This window comes from Megascapheus bottae, chromosome 6 (assembly GCF_031878675.1).
Source record: "Megascapheus bottae isolate mThoBot1 chromosome 6, mThoBot2.hap1, whole genome shotgun sequence".
NCBI classification, from domain to species: domain Eukaryota; kingdom Metazoa; phylum Chordata; class Mammalia; order Rodentia; family Geomyidae; genus Megascapheus; species Megascapheus bottae.
This window is the reverse complement of record NC_143514.1, coordinates 3,685,184-3,703,895: the sequence shown is the minus strand read 5'-3', so window position 1 is coordinate 3,703,895 and position 18,712 is coordinate 3,685,184. Positions and strand designations below refer to the sequence as shown.

The 18,712-nt window shown below is 38.2% G+C and overlaps 1 protein-coding gene and 1 long non-coding RNA gene across 2 annotated transcripts; both read right to left on the bottom strand.

The window, feature by feature from the left end:
* Nucleotides 1-791: 791 nt before the first annotated feature.
* LOC150061222 (uncharacterized) lies at nt 792-7,671 on the bottom strand. Its single transcript, XR_016535801.1, has 2 exons — nt 7,539-7,671; nt 792-990 (listed from the first exon to the last, which is right to left on the bottom strand). It is a non-coding gene; the product is annotated as an uncharacterized LOC150061222 (long non-coding RNA).
* A 3-nt stretch (nt 7,672-7,674) lies between these two features.
* LOC150061221 (uncharacterized) lies at nt 7,675-8,236 on the bottom strand. Its single transcript, XM_090333648.1, has 2 exons — nt 8,002-8,236; nt 7,675-7,902 (listed from the first exon to the last, which is right to left on the bottom strand). Exons 1-2 carry the CDS (start codon nt 8,194-8,196, stop codon nt 7,675-7,677), a joined length of 423 nt encoding a protein of 140 aa, XP_090189774.1. The 5' UTR covers nt 8,197-8,236.
* Nucleotides 8,237-18,712: the final 10,476 nt, after the last annotated feature.

Below are 18,712 nucleotides of genomic sequence, written 5' to 3'. Positions count from 1 at the left end.
TGGGCCCTGTCTCTGAGCTCTTCAGCTGAAAGCTAGCGCTCTATCACTTGAGCCACAGTGCCATTTCCAATTTTCTAGTGTTTAATTGGAATCTCATGAACTTTTTGCCCAGGCTGGCTTTGAACCTGGATCCTCAGATCTCAGCCTCAGTGTAGCTAGGATTACAGGCGTGAGCTACTGGCAACCGGCTTCTACAATATGTATTTTTTTCTTGCACAGGTGTTTCAAAATTAGTATCACATTCTGTTCATATATATATTACATATAGATTATCTAGTACTATTTTTATATGGTTATCGTGTATATCTAGCTTGTATAGATTTATTGTCTTTTTAAAAATTTATTTATTTTTTTACTCAAGATTAGTCATCTATCATTTAAGCTACAGCTCCACTTCTGATTTTTGAGTAGTTTATTGAAAATAAGAGTCTCATGAGCTTTCCTGCCTGGGCTGGCTTCAAACTGCAATCCTCAAATCTCAGCCTCCTGAGTAGCTAGAAGTACGGGCATGGGCTATTGGCCACTGGCTTGAAGTTTTAATATCATAAATACTACACACTATGTAAGCATGTGCTATAATTGTCATCTGAAAATTCAATAAAGGTGATTTTATTACGTAGAAAAAATATCTTGTTTTAATAAGAGTGTACATAAAGTTGTAAATTATTGTATATAATTTTCTGTGTCTTATCCTTTTGTCTGTCATGAGGTGAATCATTGTATATTTTCCAGTTCTTTTGTTTCAAGTCTAGATCTGAGTTTTTGAAACTAAAAAAAGAAAATCAACACAATGAAACCTCCGTACTTTATTTTGTATTTCTGATCTGCGTGTGCATCCCTTAAGATTACCTTTTCCAGGTCAACGACCATTCAGAGACCTAATGTTCTGGAAGTGAAGTCCTATTTCAACTACATCCTCTTGGTGAGGGCATCTTGATGCTGCCTGTCCTTTCTGTGTTAGGGGCTCCTCTGCTGCCAGTAGAAAGCAGCCTAAATAGGAAAGAGAAGATTCAAGAATAACCGTTCCAAGCCAACCAGAGCAGGAAAGTTCATGAGACTCATCTCCAAATAACCACCAGAAAACTTGAGAATGGAGCTGTGGCTCAAGTGGTAGCTTTGAATGAAAAAGCTAAAGGATAGCACCCAATCTCTGAGATCAAGCCCCAGGACTTGCATATGCAAAAATAATATAATACAATAAAAATTAGAAGAAATACTCTTCATGATCTTTTCTAAATCATAATTCTTTGGTAACATTTACTTTGAAGCATAAATCTCATCTTGCCATTTCCCCCTCATATTATATAGCCATATGTGGATTTTAAAAATGGACTTCATCTAGGAATATATTGTTTTGAAGAAAAGTTTGAACCTTTACTGAATATTTGATAGCTGTCTTACAAAAATATGACTGAATAAAGTTACTCTTGAAGTTCTATTTTTATCCCTAAATTAAAGTTTAGAGAAAGGAAAGGGATTAGCAGTTATTATTAGATTTTATGTTAAAATTATGAACTTTCAATCTATAAATTTCAAGTTTTTCCCACTAGGCTTTATTGCTTCCTCTGTCTTTTCATTTTCCTTTGCTGTCCATCAACGAACCATTTCTTATCCTTTTGGGATTTTCCTTAATTTCTGTTTGCATTATAATGTCCTATTTCTTTTACTTTAAATGATATTAATTTCATTTTTAATATATAGTGAGAACACACTGTAATAAATTCATTTCACTACTTTTTACTTTCAGAATAACTTCTGTCTTTCAAAATTATTGTCTCCTAAAATATGTCAAGCATATGACAAGCCTTCATAGGAAGAAATATTCACTTTTCTCTTTGGATTTTCTGTATTTATTGTAGTTGTTAAAACAAGTTGGTGAAATAAAGGGAAAGAAAGGGGATTTATCTCCCTTCTCCCCCATTTCACTTGCCTTTGTTGCTTCCAGGCCCAGGTGTTGTGAGTCAAGACAAGCCTGTGCTGGTCTGTCTGTAATCCCAGCTACTCCATTTAGGAGGCAGTTGTGAGAAGATCACCAGTTCAAAGCAAATGGCACAAAGTTAACAAGATCCTGTCTCAGAACAAAAATAAAAACAAAAGGACTGGGGAATAGCTTTAGTGGTAGAGCACTAGCATACCAAGTGGGAGATCCTGGATTCAATCTCCACTACTACAAATTAAATGAAAAAACTTTAGAAAGTCAAAGAATAACTCACGTTGAGAAGTGACTACCTCAAAGGTCCATACACCTTTATTGCATTTTGATTGTTACAGGGATCATCCATGAGCACTCAGAAACAACCCAATCCTATTCATCTTCCCTGAGTATTTTTCTGGATGATGAAGCCATTTTATTTATCAATCCTATTTTGCTTGATAGGTAACCCTAGATCCCACAACAAACCCTACTGAAAAAGTCATGGAGATCAGATCAAATGGTTTCTTAGTTGCTTTGACATATTGATAATTTTTGAGGAAGTGCCGTACATTCCAGTTGGCTGAGTCCCACTTCAGTGTGATTAGCATAGAATCCCCTTTCTCCTACTTAAGGTATGGGGATTCCTCTATTTTGCTAATACCCTAGACTTGTTTCTGTCTGTAAAGTTCCTAACACGAAAGTTCCTAACACGTTTCATTCCGTGTAGTCCTGGATGTGTTGGCTACTTTACTAGGTTTCTTAACAGCTTATACCTTTGATAACTGGTCCTTTTTTTTGTCGGTTGGGGGCTTGAATTCAGGGCCTGAGCACTGTCCTTGAGGTCTTCTTTTTTTTTTTTTAATGTCGGTCGTGGGGCTTGAACTCTGGGCCTGGGCACTGTCCCTGAGCTCTTCAAGCTCAAGACTACCACCCTATCCTTTGAGCCAAAGCTCCACTCTGGTTTTCTACTGGTTCATTGGAGATAAGAGTCTCCCAGTCTTTAGTGCCTGGGCTGGCTTTGAACCTCGGTCCTCAGATCTCAACCTCCTGAGTGGCTAGGATTACAGGTGTGAGCTTTTTTTGCTCAAGGCTAGCACTCTGCTAATTTGAGCTACAATGCTACTCCTGTTTTTTGAGTGGTTAATTGGAGATAAGAGTCTCATGGGGATTTTTCTGCAGTGGCTGGCTTATACAAAGAAGTTGACAATCAACAGAGCAGTTTATGAATCTGGAACCTTCTTATCAATGTGACCCCTTTTAACATTCTCACCCATCATAAAGTGCCTTGTTAAATGGCAAATAATTCATTATAACTAAATTGAATTATAATATCCAAGTTTCTTTCATTGTTCCATCCAATTATTTCTCTTGTTTAAAAATGAATCAGGAAGTGGCACGGTGGCTCAACATGGTAGATCAAGATCCTTGAGCTGAAGAGCTCAGAGACAGTACCTAGGCTCAGAGTTCAGGCTCAACTACTGACCAAAAAAACCAAAACCAAAAAACAAACAATAACAACAACAACAAAAATACATACAGCTGGGAGTCTGGTCTAGTGGTAGAGTGCTTGCCTTGTACTCACAAAATCCTGGGTTAGATTCTTTGGTTACCACATACATAGAAAAAGCTGGAAGTGGTGCTGTGGCTCAAGTGGTAGAGCTCTAGCCTGGAGAAAGCCCAAGAACAGTGGTCAGGCCCTGAGTTCAAGTCCCACGACTGGGAAAAATATTAAAAAAATGTATCAGACAACAGAAAGCAGAGAAACAACTTTTAGAAATAAATTCATTGTAAATCAATCATCTAAAAATTGTGTTAAAACTAGTTTAAAAAGAAGCTGTTGAGCTGCAGGTGTGACTCCACGGTAGAACACTTTCTCTGCCCTGATTCTGTCTCCCTGGCACCGACATGTGCATACTTTTAATTTCTAGTTGTAAAAAATTAAAATTTCCAGGTGGATCAGTATAACACTAAACACAACAACAACAACAATAAAGAAAATCTGCTAGGCAGTGGGGGCTCACACCTGTAATCTTAGCTTCTCAGGAGGCTGAGATCTGAGGATCTCAAGGTTGACCTTCCTGCTAGCCCAGACAGGAAAGTGGTTCCTGAGACTCTTATTAACCACCAAAAGGCTGAAAGTGGATATGTGGCTCAAGTGGTGAGCCACAGCCTTGAGCAGAAAAGCTAAGAGTGAGAGAGCATGCATGCCAAGTTCAAGTCCTAGGATTGGTGCATACATAAAAATCCAAACAAATGACTGTGTTGTATGTTGTGTGTATGAAGTTTATAAAGAACTAAAGCCATCTACCATCATAAAGAAGTTACTTCAAGTAAAATGCTTATGTTACCCTGATTATAATTCCCTTTCTAAATTAAAGAAATTTATAGCTACAGATATGTATTCAAGTACAAGTTCACACACATTTTTTTCTAAATCTTTCAGAATAGAATAAATACCATGAGGAGTTTTGTTCCTTTATTTCTGTTTTGTCTTGCTGAAGTATGTAGGAATTTTTAAGGCATAAGTTAGTTTAGGGAAAGGTTTCTGAATTGAAACAAAGATTGTTCATTTGAATTATTTGCTTTTATTATGCTAATCAAAACAAAACTCTATAGAGCTCCTAAGTACCTCTCAAGCTACATAAAAAACACACAGTTGATAAATGAGAATTATAAAGATAATTTACACAGTTGGTGAAGAAAACACCCTATACTGAAAGGCAATTAAACCAGAGCTATATCACCATATTATATTTTAAAGAGGAAAAATATGTGCAGAAAACCATGTAATCATCATCACTCTTATACTTGTCCTCTGAAATGGATTCTCTTAAAATTCCACTATCATCTCCTTTCTTTCTACTGTGTACAAGTGCTTCTCACATTTTAATATGTACATAATCAGCTGGGAATCTTGTTAAAATGCAAATTCTCAGTCAGAAGGCTGGAGTAAGGCTGGGATCTAGAACTCCTAACCAAATCCCAAGACTTTCCCTTATTACTAATCTTCCTCTTAGACTTGGAGTACAAGCTCTTAAACTATGGGCATTTTGGAACTGAAATAATAGAAGAAATGTCTAGATTTCCCATTTTTGTTTTGTTCTGCTAATTGACCAAAATCAAGATTCTTTGCACAGACTCCTGCTATTACCTAAGATGCCACAGATAAACAGGACAGTTCACCCTTCAGCCAATGGGCTCAAAGAGCAGTTCTCTACTGTGCCTGATGAGAATATGTTCTTGAAACTGGGCCATGGGGAAGGGGCACTGTGGCTTAAGTGGTAGAGCATTATCCTTGAGTTGAAGAGCAGGGGCAGTGCCCAGGCCCAGAGTTCAAGCCCCATGACCGACAAGAAAAAGAAAGAAAAGAAAAGAAAGAAAAGAAAGAAAGAAAGAAAGAAAGAAAGAAAGAAAGAAAGAAAGAAAGAAACTGGGCCATGGTAACAAGAGATAGTTACAGAAATAGGAAACGATTCCACTAAGGGTTAAATAGTGCCGACATTTACAACAGCGAATGGTTCAACAATTATTCTATTGGCTTTAGAATATATTATAACAAAACTTGCAGATTTATTTTGCAATTACATTTTATTCTTACTATACATCAACCAACACTTACCAGTGTTGGTAAGGAGATAGGGGTAGAGGCATATTTTCTCCGGAAAGCAAGAGAAAATATAGATGTAGATGGGGTAGGAAAACATTTTTGTTTTTTTGTTTGTTTTGTGTGTGCCCATCTTGGGGCTGGAACTCATCATGACCTAGGCACTCTCCCTGGACTTTTTCTGTTTAGAGCTAGCATTCTAACTTGAGCCATACCTCTGATTCTGCTTTTTGGTGTTTAGAGAGAAAAGACCCATGGTCTTTCTTGCCAGGGCTGGCATCAAACCACAATCCTCGGATGTCAGCCTCCTGAGTAGCTGGGATTATAAGGGTGAGCCATCAGTGCCCAATAGAAAATAGTTATGTGAATAATACATCTGTTGAAAGTTGAGTTTATTTTTCAATGAAATGATAATATTAAATGAATACTCAATGAATATGGAATTATTTTCTTCCTGTTCAATAAACCATTGAAAGTATTGTTATAGTTGAGGTTTTGGGTTTTTTTTTTTGCCAGTCCTTGGCTTGAACTCAGGGCCTGAGCACTGTCCTTGGGCTTTTGCAAGGCTAGAGCTCTACCATTTGAGCCTCAGCACCAATTCCAGCTTTTTTCTATGTATGTGGTATCAAGGAATTGAACCGGTCTTCATGCATGCTAGGCAAGCACTCTACCACTAAGCCAAATTCCTGGCCATATTTGAGGGTTTTTTTTTTGTACAAATAGTTAACACTTGTTGAATGCATAACAAACTGCATTCATTTTCTAAACTATGTGATTTTCTTCCAGGTAGTGGCTTACCAAATTCCCACTGCACACCTATGAGGTAGATGCAATTATGCCATTGGAAAAGAAAATCGAGAAGAAATATCTGAAATGAATAAAACTTTTGAAAAAGCTAAATCCACAGAGATTTTTGGTGAAAACTTCATTGTATGGTTTATTCTACATGGATAAATAAGTTTAATACATACAAAACTTAAATTACAAATAGGAAATTTAGATTATTGACATGATGAAAAGAAGAGCCAATGATTCAACTCATTTAAGAGGTTGCTAAACATATAATTAAACTTTCTGAGTCACATATATGTTAGTGTACCCATAATTTTTCAAGTAAATGCTTGCACAAAATGACGTATGACCTATACTGTCAATTTAACACTCACTTTTATTATTAGGAAATGAATATGTTATCTACCTGAGTATTTCTCAAATTGATCTGATTATAAGAATCAATTGAAATACTTGGCTAAACTACACTCACAATCTCCTCTACTGGAGATTCTGAATCAGTAGATCTGAGGTGAGGTTTTAGATATACTATTCATTTGATTTTTATGATGAAAAAAGTTTTTGGTAAATGTATTCTACTGCCTAAAAGGTCAGGTTTCATCCAAGCTATCCATGTTTGGCCTTAGGGAACATTTCAAACCCAGCACATATTTTAACTTCTCCATAAAGATTTCCCTGATTCCATGGCCAGGATTATATTCTAACATCTTCCAAAAGCTCTAAAAAAATCACCCCAGCCCCTCTAATAGCCTCTATTACAATGATTCTCCAAGTGTGTTCCCTGGATGACCAGAATCAGCCTCTTTGAGCAGTTTGAAATGCCAACATGCAGGAACACTCCAAACCTATTGTAAGAAGCTCCAGCGTGGTGCCCAAACAATCCATTTTTAAGCAAACCCTCTGGGTGAGTGTGATGTGTCCTAAAATTTGAGAACCACTTCTCCAAAGCATTCCATACAGTGATCCACCACCTATTGTGAGAATAGGGTTCCAGGGACGCCCATCCCCATGATAGGTGAAAATCCGCAAAGTAGCAGCATTGTATTTGTTTTATTATTTATGTATATCTGAAGGCTTTATAAACCCTTCCCACTCTTCTATAAACCTCTCCCACTCTCTTATTAACCTTTCCCACACTCTTATAAACACCTCATAGGCTCTTAAACACGTTCGACACTCCTAAACCCATGTAATTCCAACAACAGAAAATGCTATGTGGGTGCTCACCAGGGCGGTGGACACCGACTTGAAGATGAAGGTCAGGAATTAGGGAACCGTGAAGAGCTGATGGCGACGGAGGTGATGAGGACGAGGTGAGTGGACCGCGCTGCCGTGAAGAGCATGGCAGCGCATCCCCGCTTCATCATCTCCACCCGGGGCGGCAGCTTCTACGTCTGCTGAAGGTGTAGACATGACTGACCTCTTCTTCCGAGTGAGGAGCATGGCATGGGAGTTGCTGGCGCTCCTTCCTCTTGGGAATGAGGAGGTTTTGATCCACCGAGACGCCACGCTCGGTTGTGTGTATGAAGTTCCATGGACAAAGCATCTGGGGTCCCCTTCTGCAGTCGCTCGCTGAGGTTCTCTGGCTATTCTGACCGTGGTTGCAAGACGATCGAGTGTTAGGCCCATCCTCCCCAATGCTCGTTCGTCTTGTTCCTCACCCCCCTCTTCACTGGCTGACTTCTCTCACCCGTGTTAAAAACCCTTCCTCCACGATGGATTTGAGCTGTCGCTCACGCACTGCAGAGGCAGCTTCTCCGTGCTCTCCTGAGTACAAAGCATCTTTGAAAGGTGTCAAACCAGCCCGTGCTGGCACCGAGAGGGGTTGGTCTGGTGGGAGAAGCCCTCGACGGTCCTGCCTCTGGGTCGTCATCCTCGGCACCATGGCAACCCTCTCCTAAAGGGGCTGGGCCTTCCTTCCCATGGTGCTGGTATCCAGAGGGACAGACCTTCTCCTTCCCGCCGTCATTTACCCCCAGGGCCACGCAGACTCCATCCTCACAGGGGCCTTATTGCAGGAGGCGACCGCCCTCTTTGCCGTCTAGTGACAAGTCCTCGTTGCCACAGACCTAATATTTGTCGCGTCTTTCTTCGTGAGGTGAACAGTAGATTGTGGATCCCTCATGGTGGCCTGCAGCCACACAGCGTTTGCCCTCCTTGAGCATGTGGAGGAGTTCTGCCTTTTCCTCTGGCAACAGGGTTCACTGCCAGAAGCCTGAGAAGGCTCAGATCGTTTGAGTGGCATCATTGTGCTTGAAGTAAATTCCATTTTTTAAATGAAATTTTCACAAAAACACCACCACAGAGCAACACTGCACGTAGTGATCAGACGTCAATGTGACGTGGACAAGGAGAGATGTTGAATGTGTGGCCCAGTGTTGCAGGGCAAACAGACCAATGCTGTGGTCACTGAGCCAATCAGCACCCAGGGTACACAGCACAGTGCTGCGGTTGGCTGCCTTCCAGTCCATCGGCCAATAGTGTGCCGTGTACAATCTCACCACTGAGCCAATCAGCACCCCGGGTACACAGCACAGTGCTGCGGTTGGCTGCCTTCCAGTCCATCGGCCAATAGTGTGCCGTGTACAATCTCTGCTGGACAGACTTATGCAATCATTAGAGCAGTACTGCATGTCCATTGTGCACAGGTGGCATTCATTCACGGATGAAACACATACAGTATCTTATTGTGGTTTAATTTTCTTTTAATATGTTTAACATTTTTATATTGTTTTACATTTTTATGCAAAAATAATTAAAATCATAAACATTACATACTTATATACTGCAAATTCTTGTGTTAGAGAAACCGCTGATATGTATATGTATATGCCCATGATACAGTGAAGGCACAATAAGTGAACCACAATATAGCCAGGGATGACTATTTTATTACACTGGCTTATTTCATTTTTATCAGACTTCACTTTATTGTGCCTTGCAAATTCACATTTTTATATATCAAAGGTTTGTGTCAACACTACGTGGAGCAAATCCAGTGGTTATGTTTTTCTAACAATTCAGAAGATTGTTAAAAATTTTTTTTCATGAAACCAGGTGCTGGTGGCTCACAGCTGTAATCCTAGCTACTCAGGAGGCTGAGATCGGAGGATCACATTCGAAGTCAGCCCAGGCAGGAAATTTTATGAGACTCTTATCTGTAACTAAATACCAAAAAGCTGGAAGTGTTGTTGTGGCTCAAGTGGCAGAACACTAACCTTGAGCAGAAAGCACAGAGACATTGTCTAAGCCCTGAGTTCAAGCCCCAAGACTGGCACACACACTAATTTTTTTAGTCATTTAAAGTATGTACATTGTGATGTTATTGAATACATGGCAGGTTGTAGCATACCCTGAACAAAGGAAACAAGAGCTCCTATGACTTGCTTTATTGAGATATTTAGTTAGGATCCATAAATGAAATTAAAATGCCTCTGAAGTATTCCTAGACTTAGTATATATCTTAACACTCTATTGAAGTACATGCAACGAAAGCTGTTCTCATTCTCCACAGCTATGAGTACAGAACTTTTCATTTAGGTCACAATATTTCAGGTTGAATTAAATTTCTATTTCCTTAGCTTGAAGTCTCTGTATATAAAATAAACACTTTAAGCACATTGTTTTTCATTTTATTTTTGTGCTGGTCTCAAAATGTAAACTCAGAGCTTGAGTGCTGAGATCTGAAAGATCTTGACTTCCTCAGTAGCTAGGATTACAGACACTGGCTCCCCAGCTTCCAATTTCCATTTTAATGGGGTTTAATAACATACACAGGTTTTAGTATGACTGATGCAGACTGGAAACATGTCAACTTTAAAGAAAGCTAAAACAAATAGCTGGCTGCCATTTTTCAGCAGAAGACACAAAAAACTCTTAGTTTATCCTATTTTTTTTTGTCTGTTGTGGGGCTTGAACTCAGGGCTGGGCACTGACCTTGGACTTTCTCAAGGCTAGCACTCTGCCACTTAAGCCACAGCACCACTTCTGGATTTTTCTGTGCATGTGGTACTGAGGAATCAAACCCATGGCTTCATGAATGCTAGGTGAGAACTCTACCACGAGGCCACACTCCTGACCCCAGCACAACAGGTTTTTATTTTATGCCATTGAAAATAAGCTAAAAGATAGTAACAATCTATATTAATCCTTCATTTATTATTGTTCAAAAATAAGATAACAAGTTTCAAATATCACTAGATTCTTAAAACCTAAAGTAATCAATAACAAAATAAAATACATGAGCTCCATATAACAATCTACATAACAAACAGATTTACTGAAAGCACTAGTTTGCTTTTAAAGAATGCTTTCTTTCCTTCTCTTTTAAATTTTGGTCTCCAGGAGATCCACCTCACTGTCAAAGACAGAAACAAACTCCAAGTAAAGGGATGGAAAAGAATTTTTCATTCCAATGTACCATTCAAAAAAGCAGGAGCAGCAATCTTATAATCTCTGACAAAATTAACTTCTCAGTACAATCAGTACATAAAGATAAAGATGGCCACTACATATTAGTAAAGGGGACAATTCATAACCAGAATATTAGTTATAAACATTTCCTCCCCCAACATGGGAGCACCTAATTATGTCAAGCAAACTCTTCTAGAGGGAAAGGACAAAATAGACTCAAACACAGTCATATGGGGAGATTTCAATACACCACCAAAGGATAGATCAGCCAAGCAAAAGATAAGCAAAGACACCTCTGAGTTAAATGACACCATAGCCCAGCTGGGCTTAGCAGACATACACAGAGTTTTCCATCCAATGGCAAAACACTATACGTTTTTCTCTGTAGCCCATGGAACATGCTCCAAAGTAGATCACATAATAGTTCACACAAAGAACCTAAGTAGATACAAGAGGACTGGCATAGTCCCCAGCGTTCTATCTGATCACAGTGGAATCAGAGTAGTTCTTATTTATTTATTTATTTATTTATTTTTTGAACTGGGGGCTAGGGCATTGTCCCTGAGCTCTTCAGCTCAAGGCTACTGCTCTACCCCTTTAGCCACAGTCCTACTTCCCATTTTCTAGTGATTAATTGGAGATAAGAGTCTCACATTCTTTAGTGCCTGGGCTTGCTTTGAAACTCAATCCTCAGATCTCAGCTTCCTGAGTAGCGAGGATTACAGGCATGAGCTATTACACTCAGCTTGGAATCAGATGAGTTCTAAACAACATAGTACAAGGGTAAAAAACCACTCAACCACATGAAAGTTGAATAACATACTTCTGAATAACTCCTGGGTTACAGAACAAATCAAAGAAGAAAATGAACATTTCTTACATGGCAATGAAATTATATCACAAGGAACTTATGGGATACAGCAAAAGCAGTCCTAAGGGGCAAATTTATCACCCTAGGAGCACATATTAAAAAGACAGAAGAAACTCGTGTAAACAACCTAAAGAAGCAATTACAGTGTCTAGAGGAGCAAGAAAAAGTTAACTCTAAAATAACTAGAAGGACAGAAATAGCAAAAGTAAAATCTGAAATATCTGGGATTGAGAAAATATCTACCATACATAAAATTAATAAATCAAAAAGTTGGTGCTTTGAAAGAGTCAACAAAATTGACAGACCCTGGCAAGATTAATTTAAAAAAAAAGGAGAGGGGAGACTCAAATAAACAAGATTAGATATCTCATGGGAGCAATCACAATAGACATTCAAAAAATTCACACAATCATGAATAAGTACTTCCAGGCCTTATATTCAACGAAACAGGAAAATTTAGAAGAAATGGATGATTTTTTAAAAATAAACACAGTCTGCCCATATTGAACCAAGAAGAGATATGTTAACTGAACAAATCGATCTCATACAATGAGATAACAGAAGCAATCAGAGACATGCCAACCCAAGCAGCCTAGGTCCAGATGGTTTCACTGCGGAATTCTACAAGACTTTTAAAGGTATATTAATACCTATACTCTTGAAACTCTTCCGAGAAATAGAAGCAAATTCATTTTATGAAACCAATATCACACTCATCCTTAAACCAGGGAAAGACCCAACAATAAAAGAGTATAAACCAATCTCTCTGATGAATACAGACACAAAGCTCTTCAATAAAATACTAGCCAACAGAATCCAGAAACAAATTTAAAAACTTATACACTATGATCAAGTAAACTTTATCCCACAGATGCAAGACTGGCTTAACATTCACAAATCAATTAACATAATACATCATATCAATAGAGCTAAGTTTAAGAATCATATGATAATTTCTCTGGATGCTGAAAAGGCATTTGACAAGCACTACAGAAAATAGGAATATGAGGTACATTCTTCAAAATAAAGCGCTATATGACAAACCCATAGCCAGTATCATACTAAAAAGACCAGAACCAATCAGGAACAAGTCAGGGATGTCCACCCTCTCCACTTCTCTTCAATATAGTGCTGGAACCCTTAGCCAAGGCAACAAGGAAAGAGAAGGACATTAAATGGATCCACATAGGGAAAGAAGATATTAAACTATTTCTATTCCCAGATGATATGATTCTATACCTGAACAACCCAATAAATTCCACTCCAAAACTCCTAGAACTAATAAATCACTTTGGCAAAGTGTCAGTATACAAAATCAACCCTCAAAAGTCCGTAGCCTTTTTGTATGCCAACAATACACAAACAGAGGGAGAAATTAAAAAAAAAAGATCCCATTTGCAATAGCCCCCAAAAGAATAAAATATTTATGAATTAACCTAACAAAGAATGTAAACGAGTTATTTAATGAAAACTACAAAAGCCTAAAGAAAGAAATCAAAGAGGATACCAGGAAATGGAAAATCATCCCATGCTCATGGATAGAGAGAATCAACATTGTTAAAATAGCTATACTGCCAAAATTGATATACAATTTCAATGCAATCCCTATCAAAATCCCAAGGACATTCTTTACTGAAATAGAGGGTTTAATCCAAAGGTTCATATGGAACAAAAGAACTAAAATAGCCAAAGCAATTCTTGGCAAAAAGAGCAATGCGGGTGGTATTACAATACCAGACTTCAAACTACTATAGAGCCACAATAACAAAAACAGCTTGGTATTGGCACAAAAATAGACCATAAGATCAATGGAACAGAATAGAAGATCCAGAAATAAAATCAAATACCTTTAGTCAACTTATATTCAACAAAGGAGCTAGAGATATACCCTGGAATAAACACAGCCTATTCAATTATTGGTGCTGGCAAAACTGGGCAGCCACATGCAGAAAATTAAAAATTGATCCCATCCTGCTGCCATGCATGAACACTAACTCAGAATTGATCAAAGATCTCAATATCAGACCTGAAACTCTGAAACTGCTACACAACTGAGTAGGAGAAACACTGGAACTCATAAGCACAAACAAAAACTTGAACAGAGTCCTAGGGTCACAACAGACTGGAGTGAGATTCGACAAATGGAGTTACCTAAAAATAAAAAGTTTCTGCACAGACACAGCTACTAAAGTAGAAAGACAGCCAACTGGGAAAGGATATTTGCCAATAATACATCAGACAAATGCTTAATATCTAAGGATATCTACAGGGAACTCAAGAAACTAATCCCCCTCAAACTCAACAAACCAATCACTAAAAGAAGAGCTTAAAATGGCAAAGAAACATATGAGAAATTGTTCATCATCCATGGTCATACAAGAAATGCAAATAAAAACAACTCTAGGATACCACCTTATCCCAATCAGAATGGTCAATATTCTGAACACAGACAATGATAAATGCTGGCAGAGATGCGGAGAAAGAGGAACCCTGCTGCACCTTGGGTGGGAATGTAAACTAGTATAACCACTCTGGAAGGCAGTTGGGAGGTTTCTCAAAAAACTAAAAATAGACCTTCCCTATGACCCAGCCATACCACTCCTGGGCATCTACCCTGAGCATCATAACCCAGGATATGATAAGGACACCTGCTCAGCCATGTTCATTGCTGCACTATTCACAATACCCAAGAGATGGAAACAACCCAGATGCCCCACTACAGATGAATGTATACCAAAAAAATGTGGTACATATATACAATGGAATTCTACATAGCCACCAGACAAGATAAAATAATGGCATTCACTGGGAAAGTGGATGAAACTAGAGTGAATCATGTTGAGTGAGATAAGCCAAGACCAGAGGAACAAAAGGCATATGGTCTCCTTGATATGTGGATATTAGAGCCAAACAGCACAAGAGCAAGAACTGAATATTTGGGTACTCAAGGTCATTGACATGAACTTGGAGATATAAATATAACTATATTGACATATAAATCTATGATGGGATATATATTCTATAGACATATTGATATATTATATAGACTGATATGTATCTATGACATATACACTGTCAGCTTAATTTTAATTTTGTTCTTAAATTTATGTGCCAGTGATTGCATATAGAGAGATTCCATTCTTGACTACTTGTTTGTTAAACTTGACATTTGAAATATGATGTAAAAAATCAGTGTTAATAAAATCTTTTAATAAAAATATTCCAGAGCACCACTCCTGGCATTTTCTGTTTATGTAGTCCTGAGAAATTGAACCGAGAACTTGGTGCATGTGAGGTAAACACTCTGCCACTAGGCTGTGCTCCCAGCACCTAAAATACAACTTTACATTTTGAACAATTAGCTTGTCTCATTTGTGTTTCTCAAATGATACTACACTGACAAATATACTACATTTGAATCAGTAAAAACAAGTTTATCAATTCAATATATATGTTTTGTAATTAACAGCATTGCACATATGGGTTTCCAAGAATTAAGATATTTGAAGCTGTAAAATATCTCAAGAACCTCAAGCTCAGAAACCGAAAAAAATTCAATGTTTTTTTAATAAAGAAAAGGTCTGCTGGGAGTTTGGCCTAGTGGTTAAAGTGCTTGCCTAGCATGCATGAAGACCCAGGTTCGATTCCTCGGTACCACATACATAGAAAAAAGCTGAAAGTGGTGCTGACACTCAAGTGGTAGAGCTCTAGCCTTGAGAAAATCCAAGGACAGTGCTCAGGCCCTGAGCTCAAGCCCAGGACTGGCAAAAAAAAAAAAAGAAAAGGTCTGTCCTCATAAATAGAAGGCTCTGATCTTTAAAATGAACTGAGAAAAAAAGAAATGCTAAATTTGCCCATAAAATGGTTTTATTGATGTAATCTTGAAGTATATATTTGAAGAGTTCTAACCTGAAATCTGTTCCCTTTTTGATTCACTATTTTGAATTAAAAAGTCAACTTTCTTAACTGTAGAAGACTTTGGTATTTCTTTGGGCTGAGTAAAGCAAAACCTCTCGAACACTGGTGACAGATCTTGTTTTCTTTCTTGCAGGGGAACCTGTATTGGGCATGAAAAATAACAGTCACTGAAAGTTTAAGTATTCAGACAAAACTCAAAAGAAAACAAAACATGGAGGTACTTCTACTTACAATATTTGCATTTCCACCTTGTTCTGGTAATCGTGTCCTGGAGGATTGACCTAACTCAGACAGTGTGATCCAATAAATAAGCATCTGGCTTCTCACATGATGAAAAGAAACTAAAAATTAAATTGTAGCAAACAAGAAAGGATTACAGATTATTTGTAAACCAATAAGAGGATTTACAGGGGCCAAGAGTTGGCCTAGTGGTAGCTTGCTTGCCTAGCATGCACGAAGACTGGGGTTCAATTCCTCAGTACCACATACATAGGAAAAGCTGGAAGTGGTGCTGCAGCCCAAGTAATAGAGCTCTAGCCTTGAGAAAGCCCAAGGACAGTGCTTAGGCCCTGAGTTCAGGCCCCAGGACTGGCAAAAAAAAAAAAAAAAAAAAAGAAAGCAAGAGAGGATTTACAGATTTCTGGGTAATGGGTAGTTAGGCATAAGATTCAATTTGTGTGTGTGTGTGCGTGTGTGTGTGTGTGTGTGTGTGTGTGTGTGTGTGTGTGTGTGTGTGTGCTTGCACTCAGGGCCTGGGCCCTGTCCCTGAACTCTTTTGCTCAAGGTTAGTGTTCTGCCACTTTGAGCCACAGCTCAAAATTATTTGTAAAACATGGCAAACAAGAAAAAAAACCACTTTAAATTATATTAATAGTGGGCTGGGAGTTTGGCCTAGTGGTAGAGTGCTTGCCTACCATGCACGAAGATCCGGGTTCGATTCCTCGGTACCACATGCATAGAAAAAAGCTGGAAGTGGTGTTGAGGCTCAAGTGGTAGAGCTCTAACCTTGAGAAAGTCCAAGGACAGTACTCAGGCCCTGAGCTCAAGCCCAGGACTGGCAAAAAAAAAATTATATTAATAGTGTATTTGGGGGGAATGTGATTAAAGCTTATCATACTTATAAAAATTGATTGTATCAGTTTACCATACTTATTAAAAAATTGGTTTATATCTTACACTCATGGGACATTTAGTTTTTCAAGATCAATTTACATATTCCAAATTAGCTAAGAGTACCAGTTTTTAAGGGAGTATAAAATAATCATACAGGGTGGGGGGAGGGGAGGGGGAACAAAAACATGAAAAGGGCTATCAATGTGTGAGAAATAATGCACCTACTACCTGGCCGATGTAACTGTAACTCCTCTATACATTTTCCTGACAATAAAATCAAAAGAGAGAGAAGAAAAATAATCATACAATATTTCTTTATGAAACTGAGTCTTGCTGGGTGCCGGTGACTCATGCCTATAATCCTAGTTATTCAAAAGGATAAGATCTTAGAATTGTAATTTAAAGCTAACCTGGGTAGGAAAGTCTGTGAGACTCTTATTTCCAATTAACCACCAGAAAGTAATACCAGAAAAATGGAAGTAAACTGTGGCTCAAATTGGTAAAGCACTAGCCTAGAGCAAAAGGGTTCTCAGACAGTGCCCAGGCCCTGAGTTCAAGCCCTACAACTGTCACACACACACACACACACACACACCCAGAAATCTGTAAATTCTCTTCTAGTTTTGCTTGCTTAACTTTTAGCCCTCTTTCTCTATTCTGGTTTCACTGTGAATGAATATCTCCTTTCTCTTTATGCTCAACTACATATCATAACCTCTGCATTGAATTCATTCACTAAAACACATTTATTATTATGTGCCACAATGAATATAAGTGGCAAATGACCAGGGACCAGACAATGTACACAAATATATACATGCCCACAAAGCATTGTTTAGTGTGAATGATCTCCTGACCACTGCCACTGATTTCAAAGAGATGACATGATTATTTACTAGTGATGTTGAATGGTGATTCAAGGATCCAGTAGACAAACTGAGGAACACTTAAATTAAGTCTCTTTAGTTCTGGAATTCTCTGAAATCTATAAAAATGATGTGCAACAACAAAATTCCAAACTTTCCCACAATTTTTTCATATATTTTTTATTGTAATTAATAGAAGGGTTACATGATATTTGCCAGATAGATGGTGCATTAATTCCCATACATTCCCTTTCACATGTCTTGGTCCCCATTTCCCTACCCCCCATCCCCCACCCCTCATCTTGTTTCCCCCCCAAAGACCCAGGTTCGATTCCTCGGTACCACATACATTGAAAAAAGCCAGAAGTGGTGCTGAGGCTCAAGTGGTAGAGCTCTAAGCCTTGAGAAAGTCCAAGGACAGTGCTCAGGCCCTGAGCTCAAGCCCAGGACTGGCAAAAAAAAAAAGAATACAAGAACTTGGGCCAGGAGTTTGGCCTAGTGGTAGAGTGCTTGCCAAGCATGCACGAAGACCCAAGTTCAATTCCTGGGTACCACATACATAGAAAAAACCAGAATTGGTACTGTGGCTGAAGTGGTAGAGCTCTAGCCTTGAGAAAGCCCAAGGACAGTGTTCAGGCCCTGAGCTCAAGCCCCAGGACTGGCACCAAAAAAAAAAAAAGAAAAAAAAGAGTACAAGAACTTTTACAATCATAAGCATCATTGTGTGTGTATATGTATGAAACACATCATTCAAGTCACTAAGCAGAGCTCTTGAGCAGCAGTTTTCAAAACACTGTGGTAAGCATTGTTGAACAGTATTGATAGTTGCATTAAATCTACTTTTAGTAGATCTTTAAAGATAACTAATTTTCCTTTTAAGGTCAACATGAAAATAACTATAAAAAATCTCATTATATAGTTTTCTTATCCTACAGATAAAGAACATAAGTAATAATAAATATAATCTACCATATTGGTAGATTAGAAAGTAATTTTTAACAAGTTCCTACTTATCATAAGTAATAAAAAAGAGGGAACACAATTAGGCATAAAGAAGATAGAGTTTAGATGCTAATATGTCAACTTTTAGGTAGACGTATCTTTTTTATTAATTAGAGATTTTATTTGCAAGATCTTCAAATATGATTACAAACAGAAAGTCTCATTCTAAAAATCCCAGAACTAAATGAAAGGCTCATTATCCAAGCAAAACTCTTGTA

Coding starts and splice junctions, on each gene's coding strand:
- LOC150061221 (XM_090333648.1), bottom strand. CDS start 8,196: ATGGTGCCGAGGATGACGACCCAGAGGCAGGACCGTCGAGGGCTTCTC. Junction 7,903..8,001: donor AGGAAGGGTTTTTAACACGG/GTGAGAGAAGTC, acceptor AACCACGGTCAG/AATAGCCAGAGAACCTCAGC.